This window comes from Etheostoma spectabile, unplaced genomic scaffold (genome assembly GCF_008692095.1).
Source record: "Etheostoma spectabile isolate EspeVRDwgs_2016 unplaced genomic scaffold, UIUC_Espe_1.0 scaffold314, whole genome shotgun sequence".
Lineage (NCBI taxonomy): Eukaryota > Metazoa > Chordata > Actinopteri > Perciformes > Percidae > Etheostoma > Etheostoma spectabile.
Window position 1 is genome coordinate 29,488 of NW_022605583.1, and position 8,458 is coordinate 37,945.

At 51.5% G+C, this 8,458-nt stretch overlaps 1 protein-coding gene across 3 annotated transcripts in view; it reads right to left on the reverse strand.

Annotated features, from left to right (window-relative positions):
• Positions 1 to 8,458, reverse strand: part of paplna (papilin a, proteoglycan-like sulfated glycoprotein) — a 47,840-nt gene that overhangs the window by 15,241 nt on the left and 24,141 nt on the right. For all 3 annotated transcript variants that reach the window (XR_004331153.1, XR_004331152.1, XM_032511068.1), the window contains 2 exons: positions 7,965 to 8,115; positions 809 to 889 (listed from right to left, as the gene is read on the reverse strand). Coding sequence is in view for 1 of the 3 variants with exons in the window: in XM_032511068.1 (XP_032366959.1) it covers positions 809 to 889; positions 7,965 to 8,115 (232 nt within the window). In the remaining 2 variants the exon portion in view is untranslated. The remainder of the gene's footprint in view (positions 1 to 808; positions 890 to 7,964; positions 8,116 to 8,458) is intronic.

The following is an 8,458-nucleotide window of genomic DNA, read 5'->3' on the forward strand; positions in this document are numbered from 1 at the left end:
AGTTATATCAGAGGAGAGGAGGGGGTGTAGGGGAAATCTTTGTTGTACTGCACATTGCTGCGGATGCTCTTTTCACCCTGTGTGTTTAGGTCTCTGTTTTAGCTCCAGAGAGAGACATCACACTTCTGTACTATCTGTGTTGGTTGTTGCACATGCTCAGTAGCTAGGTAAGACCCCATCAGCTAAATAACTCTTCCTCCAACTTTGGTCAGTCCAAGGCAGGATTAGCTGGGAGACTTCTTCTAGACCAGGGCCACTTGTGGAATACCTGCAGAACAGGGACAGGAAGTAGTTCTTTTGGAGATTATGAGGAACTAGTGTGTGTTGTAGCAGTTTTTTGACATTCAGAACAAGCTAGCATGCTAGTACTAGCATGTGCTACGGTTAGCCACCTCGTTTCTAGTGACGTAGAAAGCCGTGCAGATGTTGGACAGCTCACCCGGAGACTGAAGGCAGAGGACATTCAGAAACCGGATCTCACTCAGTTTTTTCATAATGTGGGCACTTTAAGTCTCTTAATTTTTATTCTTTGGCGTATGATTTAGTTTAGGGACATTTGTATAGAAGTGTGTTGTTTATATGATGTTTATTGTGTCTATATTTGTATTGCATTCCTTTGTTTTGACAGCACTTTGTTCAGCCTAGGTTGGTTTTAAATGTGCTTTATAAATAAATTGACTTGACTTGACATCTAGATGTGGGTCTGAAATGCTTACAGCGTGAGTGTTAATTTATTATTCAGTCATTAGAGGCATGTTGTTGATGAGTTAAAGGGGAAAAGATATAATTAGAGCTAGAGAAGCCCGACCTGTTGCGTGGTCTGGCACATAGGGCTGGAAAACAGTCTGTGTGGTTTCGTGTCCTCGTGTGTCCTGGATGCTGGGAACCACTGCACAAAGACATACAAGAAAACACAACAACGAGAGCTCAGTATGGATGAAACAATACACTCAACTCATGATGCACAATTTTAGGTCCGCAATGCCCTTTTTTTTTTTTTACAGAAATGTGCTGCAGACAGAGGCCTGGAAAAACTGCGCAAAACAACAGATATGTCTGTGATTTCTAATACAAATTCCACATTAAAAAAAACTAAAACAGAAAAAGATCTCTTCAGATGAATAAACTAAGAAGACGCATGGTGTGGTCTTCTTGGCATTGTGTAATTTCAGTTAGCCTAATAGCTGGTTTTGATTGATTTGCATTGAGAGATGATCTCATGGAAAGTTCCCCATGCCTATCTCTATGTATGGTGAAGGGTATGTGATGATGGGGGGGGGGCATAGTATCCTGATCCATGAAATAACTGGCCTTTAATAATAAACATCTGCCTGCCTCTATGGGAATTTAACATAGGTGTGTATACTCATGCCCCTGTATTTTAAGGAAGAACATTTATTTATTTACAATACATTATTCATTCACAAAGAAAATTGGTTGGCCTTTTTGTATTCTGGTCAAAATGAAATGCAAATGTGTTGTGGTTTGGGGTTTTTGTTGGGTTTGTTTTCCCGTTTTCTGCCTCCTTGGAATGTCTCAGGGTTTCCCAGGTCCTGTGTGCTGTGTGCTGTGTCTGTTCCGTCCCCCGGTAAGGTCTGGGTGTTTCACTCCTGTTTTATGTGAAGTCGTTCTGTCTAGTCTTGTCTTGTTTGTCTAGCTTCACTTGTTTGTCTGATTGCCCTGCCCGCCCCTAATGTGATTCACCTGTGTTCACCTGTTCCTCATTACCTAATACCTGTATTTAACCCCAGGGTTTCCTCTGCTTCTTGTTGGATCATTGTTGTTTTGTCAGCCTGCCTGTTCCATGTGTTTGCAAAGTTCTGTTCACCTCGTGAGGTTTTGCCCCCAGTGTTGTTTTCTAGTGTTTTCCATCTTGCCCTGCTCCGTGCCTATCTTTGGACTTTTGGAATTTGGATTTTACCCCTGGTCTTTGTGCTCCTTCTTGGATCGTTTTTTGTTACCAGACTGTAATAAAGCCTTGTGTATCTGCTCCTGCCTGCCTTCGTATCTCTGCATTTGGGTCCTCCCCTCATCATCCCGTCACAGAATGATCCAACCAGATACGGACCCAGCAGAATACGTCTTCGAGCCGCTCCTCCACCCCTTGGACCCTTTGGCGGACCTCATGGCCACCGCATTCCGCCGCTTTCATGAGGAAGATCCCACGGACACCTGGCACGTCATGTTGGTGCGGTGGGAGGAGGTGGACAGGAAGTTTGGTCCCCTCCCGGAGCCTACGGAGACGGACTCCCGGGGAGTTGCCACTGATAAGTCCTCCCCGGTGGGCGGCGCGGACCCAGCAGCCTTCGAGGAGTTGGACAGGCTGGAGTATGCCGTTGGCCGGTTTGTCGTCGAGCTGGGGAAAACCACGGACGTGGGGCGCCGACTTATCATCTGTTCCCTGATAAGAAACGCTGTGACAAGCAAGCCCGGGCTCTTTGAAGTCCCAGGCATGAAGACCCTACTCCGGGAGGTTTACCAGCTGGAAGCTAGCCTGCAGGTCACTCTTACCCCCACCAGCGAGCTGGCGCCTAGTGTTCCTGACCCCCAGCTGACGACTGCCGCCGCCGCGGAAGATCCCCAGCCGCCAGCTTCCGCCGTTAAGGCGGATCCCCAGCCGCCGGCTCCCGCCATTGAGGCGGATCCCCAGCCGCCGGCTCCCGCCGTCGAGACGGATCCCCAGCCGACGACTGCCGCCGCCGCGGAGCCAGCCGGTCCCGCCAATGACACGGACCCCAGCCGGCCTGGAAAGACTGCATCCCAGGGAGTGTTCACTGATCAGTCCTCCTGGGAGCCACTCCGGACCCACAGCGGCGCCCGGCAAGACGCATCCCAGGGAGTGTTCACTGATCAGTCCTCCCTGGGAGCTACGCCGACTGCCGCACCACGGAGCTCCAGCCGATGACTGCCGCCGCCGCGGAGCCCCAGCTGAAGACTGCCGCTGACGAGCCGGATCCTCAGCAGCCGGCATCCAGCGCCGATGAGGCGGACCCTCAGCCGCCGGCTCCCGCCGATGAAGCGGACCCACAGCCTCCGACTGCTTCCGACGACGCGGACCCCCAGCCGGCGCCCGGAAAGACTGCATCCCAGGGAGTGTTCACTGATCAGTCCTCCCTGGGAGCTACCCCGGACCCTCAGCCGGTGTCCGCCGCCGCGGACCCCCAGTCGGCTCCAGCAGAGACTGCTCCCCAGGGAGTGTTCACTGGACAGTCCTCCCTGGGAGCCGCCCCGGACCCTCGGCCTGTGACCGGATGTTCTGCCTCTCAAGGAGTGTTCACTGGGCAGTCCTCCCTGGGAGCCGCCCCGGACCCTCGGCCCGTGCTCGGATGTTCTGCCTCCCAGGGAGTGTGCACTGACCAGTCTTCCCTGGGAGCCGCCGTGGTCACCCAGCCGCCGGCTGCCGCCGCAGCTGACCCCCAGCGGCCGACCGGCCCCCCTGACCCGGACCGGCTGCCTGGCCCCCTAGACCCTGACCCGCCGACCGGCCCCTTAGACCCAGATCCTGACCGGCCGACCGGCCCCCCTGACCTGGACCGGCTGCCTGGCCCCCTAGACCCTGACCCGCCGACCGGTTCCCTAGACCCAGACCCCGACCGGCCGACTGACCCCCCTGACCCAGACCAGCCAACCGGCCCCCTAGATCCAGACCAGCCGACCAGCTTCCCAGACCCAGACCAGCTGACCGGCGTCCCTGACCAGTCAATTGGCCCCACTGACCCAGACAGGCCGACCTGCTCCCCTAACCCAGACCACCTGACCAGACCTCCCGACTCTGATCAGAGGCCCAGCATTTCTGACCCCTGGCTGGCACTCGGTGGTCCTGCCCCCCGGCCGACGGCAACAGTTTCTGGCCCTCAGTCGGAGGTCGGTGCCACCGACCGCCAGCCGGTGTCTGGGCCTCTGCCCTCTCTAGGCACTGGCTCCCGGGGTCCCCCTGGTACCGGTTCCAGGTGTCCCCCGGGACTCAGTCCCCTGGCTTCTAGGTCCTGGCCTCAGTCCAGGTCCTTCGGAATCCCGGCCGCCATGTCTTTGCTTCTCCTAGTCCTAGTCCCGGTCTTGTGTCTGTCCGTCTCTATCTTGTCCCCGTCACTGTGTCGGTTCCTGTTCGTTGTACCTGTTCGTATCCGGTCCCAGTGCTTGTCCCGTGGCCTACGTCTGTCCCGTGCTTGTCTCAGTCCCTGTGTTGTCTCTGTCCGTCTTTGTCCCTGTCCCGGTCACTGTCTCTGTCCCTGTCACCGTTCCGTTCCAGTCTTTCTTCTGTCCCTGCGTCCACCCCATCCAAATTGTTCCACACCTGATCAGTCTGTAGTCTCACCGTCTCCGTCGTCCCATCTAAAAATGCCCCTGAACCGAACCCTCGTCTCCGTGCGTCCGTTGTCCACGTCCCATTCTGCCTGGTCTACGCCTGTCCGTTTCCTGTGGGTCTTCCGTAGCCCCTCCGCGGGCTCTTCCGTGGCTCTCGCAGGCTCTTCCGTGAGCTCTCGTGGGCTCTTCGTGAGCCCTGCGGGCTCTTCCGTGAGCCCTCCGCGGGTCTTCTGTGAGCTCTCCGCGAGCTCTTCCGTGACCCCCCCGGGGGCTTCTTCGGTCCGTGCGCCCCCCGTGGGTTTCTCGTTCTCCTAGTGCGCCCCCCCCTGTGGGCTTCCTCGTGCCCTAGTGCGCCCCCTAGTGGGTTTGTGGTATAACGCTGTACTTTCCCTTGGCTTCCTAGTGCCCTTTCCTTTGTCCTTCTTCGGTCCCTGTGTTTGTGGGTCCCCGTACTCTTTGTCTCGTTACCTTCCCTTTTGTTTGTTGGTCTCTCTTCTCTCTCGTCAGTTTCTCCCTCGTTTTGTTTAGTCTTGTCCTCTCTGTGGTTAGTCAGGTCTCAGTTCTGTCCCCTGTCTTTTTGCTTTGTTTCTTTGCCCGATTTGCCCACGCTGTCTCTGTGTGCTTCTCCATGGTTTGTCAGCTCACCTTGTCTCTCTCACCCGCTCTGTGTCGCTTTGTCTCCGTCTGTTTCCCCATTGCCTTGCTCTTGATGTCTGTCTGTTTCTCCCTTGTTTTGTTCGGTCCCTGTGTCTGTCGGTTGAACCACCTTTCGTTTTGTTTGGATCTCTCTCCTGTCCTGGCCCTTAGTCTCTTCTCTGCTTCTGCCCCCGCCTGTCTCGCTCTCTTCCTGTCCTGGTATCTGTGTCTCTTTGCCTTCCTCTCGCTCGCCCAGTCTCTCTGTGGGTTCATCTCGCTCTGTCCTTCGCTTCGTTTTTGCATGGTTGTCTCTCCCTTTCCTGTGGTCTGTCCTGCTCTCTGGGTTTCAGTCTTTTTTCTTTTTTGTATGGGTGTCTCTCCCTGTTTTTTTTTTCCATTTTTCGTCTGTCCGTCTTAACCTCTCTGTGTTTCACCCGTCTCTCCGTGCCATGCTCCCTTTCTCTGTCCCTCTCCTTCAACCCTCGCTGGTTTTTGTCCTTGCCCGGTCTCCTTTGCTCTGGCTCTGTTGTTCCCGTGTCGTCTGTCTTCTCTGTGCACCTCTGCTCTGTTGTCTTGTCTGTCGCTCTTCTCTTTCTCTTCTGTTGGTTGTCTCTCTGTTTCTCCCATCGGTTTTGCTCTCCGTCCTAGTGTCTTTTCTCCTCTGGTCCCTTGCTTGCCACCTGTCTCGTCCTTTTTTCTGGACTTCTTCCTTGTGCCCTCTGTCTGTGCTCTTTCCTCGACTGTTCTCTCTTTCCTTGTTTCCTTGAGCCCTGCCTCGCCTCCTTTTTACCTTTCAGTCCCTCTCCGCTCCCTCTTCTCAGTCCCTCTCTCGCTCCCTTTCCCGTCCCTCTCTTGCTCCTCCTTCAGTCATTCCTCCTTTCAGTCCCTCTCTGCTCCCTCCTCCCGATCCCTCTCTCGCTTCCCTGTTGGTTCCCTGCCTGTTCCCTGTTCTGGTTCCTTGGGTCTGTGCCCCCGTACTTGTATTTCCCTTACTCCGTGGGTCCTGTCTCTAGTGCTCCTGTTCTTGGTTCCCGGTTTGATCCTTTGTTCCCGCATTTCTCTTCCCTGTGCCCCTTGTTTTTGCTCTGGCTCCTTTGTGCCTTTGTTTCCCTGTGCTCCTTGGTCCCGTCTCTCGCCTCCTCTTTGCCTTATTTTCTGGCCTCCTTGCCTCCTCCTCTTGCCTCCTCCTCTTTTGTCCCATGTGCTCCGTCCTGTCCTTTGCTCCATGTTCTTCTGTCCTTATGCCTTTGCCCCCGCTTCCCGTGTCCTAGGTCCCCTGGCTTGGTCCCCTCTCTCCAGTCTGGGTTCGCCTCTCCGGGTTGTTTTCTGTTCCGTTTTGGGTTTTATTTGAAATCTGGAACTGTCTTTGGGGGGGGGTACTGTTGTGGTTGGGGTTTTGTTGGGTTTGTTTTCCCGTTTCTGCCTCCTTGTGAATGTCTCAGTGTTTTTCCAGGTCCTTGTGCTGTGTGCTGTGTCCTGTTCCGTCCCCCGGTAAGCGTCTGTGGTGTTCACTTCCTGTTTATTGTGAAGTCGACTCTGTCAGTCTTGTCTTGTCTGTCTAGCTTCACTTTGTTTGTCTGATTGCCCTGCCCGCCCTAACGTGATTACTGATGTCTCACCTTCCTATTACCTAATTACCTCTTGTATTTAACCCCAGTGTTTCCTCTGCTTCTTGTTGGATCATTGTTGTTTTGTCAGCGCCCTGTTCCATGTGTTTGCAACGTTCCTGTTACCCTGTGAGTTTTTGCCCCCAGTGTTGTTTTCTATTGTTTTTTTCATCTTGCCTGCTCCTGTGCCTATCTTTTGGACTTTGGAATTGGATTTTTCCCCGGTCTTTGTGCTCCTTCTTGGATCGTTTTGTTACCAGACTGTAATAAAGCCTTGTGTATCTGTCCTGCTGCTTCGTATCTCTGCATTTGGGTCCTCCCCTCATCATCCCGTCACACAAATGTTCTTCTTTTCAAGTTTTACATTTTTCATTGATAAAGTTGGTGAGGGCTGACAGTGACAGGAATTATGATAATGTGTTGGGATTTTCTGTCATGCTAACGGGTTCTTGTTGATTCAGTCATTTATTCTTTACTCCAGAACTCATCTTCAGAACTCATTTACACACACAAAACCTGTATTCCTGTGTGTACTTCAGTATTTTTTTTAGGAAGCAGGTGTGAAATGAGCGCCCTATACCTATACCTATGACCAACAAAAACCTGGTCTAAAGTCACTAGCACAGCATCTCATTGTTATTTATACAGCGCATTAGTAAAATGCCAAAGGCTTATGCATTGTGCACACACTATGCTTGTTACACAAACACACACACACACACACGGATGCACAACAGCACACATACAAAAGATTAAAAATAAGAATATGATGGTGCAAATCTGCCATCATAATAGCAAGGTACAAACGTGCCTGTCTTTTAAAGGGAATGGGAGACAACACTCTGATTGGTTGATTGGATGTTACGTCCAAAACACACTCAGGAATTAATGAAGACACTAAGTACAACCCTTTAGAACCATTCAACTGGCGCACGGACCCTTTTTTTCCGCCGTCAAACTAGCAAAAGTGGATTTGGACACGCCTTTAACACACCTGCGCCAGGCGTTTCATGCCGTACGCTTAGATCTTTAAAATAGGACCCCTAGTCTCAATAGATTTATTACCATCCATTGTATATTATAGGAATGTAATCTTTTTAACCTTAACTTACTTTAATTTGAATTTTTCACCTATGTTACTTTATATTTAATAGTTTTTCTCACTTACTTATTTGTCTGAGCAACTGCAACTTAACAATTTTCTTGAGGAAATCAGTAAAGTATTCTGATTCTGACTGTGATTGAAATGGAATATGAAGTACATTATTCTGAAAAACAGGTAAAGTAGAATATTTACACATAACATTGCAAAAATGCGAAATTATGCAAGCAATGTGTGCAATCTTGCAATACAGTCAATGCATGTTGCAGGAGCAAGGAGGAGCTAGTTTAAAAGCTGGTGTTGCATGCACTCACGCTGTGGACTGTAGCAGGACTGGGTGTTGCAGCGCTCCATGGTGGAGGGTTTGGGGTGAACGTTACATTGGCTCACAGGGTACAGGTTCCTCTCTCGGTCAGAGCAGATCACCTGTCGCTCTCGGGAGCCGGAGCCACAGCTCTTAGAGCACTGAAGGAAAACCGAGAGAGATTAGAACCAACGAAAACTGTCCAACTGAGAGACAGAAATGATTACCTCACATTCAGCCACAATAACTGCTAGAGATGTTCCGCTTACATATCGGCCGATACCGACAATAAGTACAGTAAAAATATACAGTATATACTGTATATTATTATGCTTTAAAAGCTGTATTCTACTAACCCTGTGTGGATGTAATATGATTGCTATCATTGTTGTATGGTCTGGTTTAGATTATAGGTCTCATGACATGGTGCTCTTTGGAGGACCAACTAACACTTCACTTGTTTGAAAGCTGATGTCTCTCTCTCATGGGGGGGCCAAATTCTCT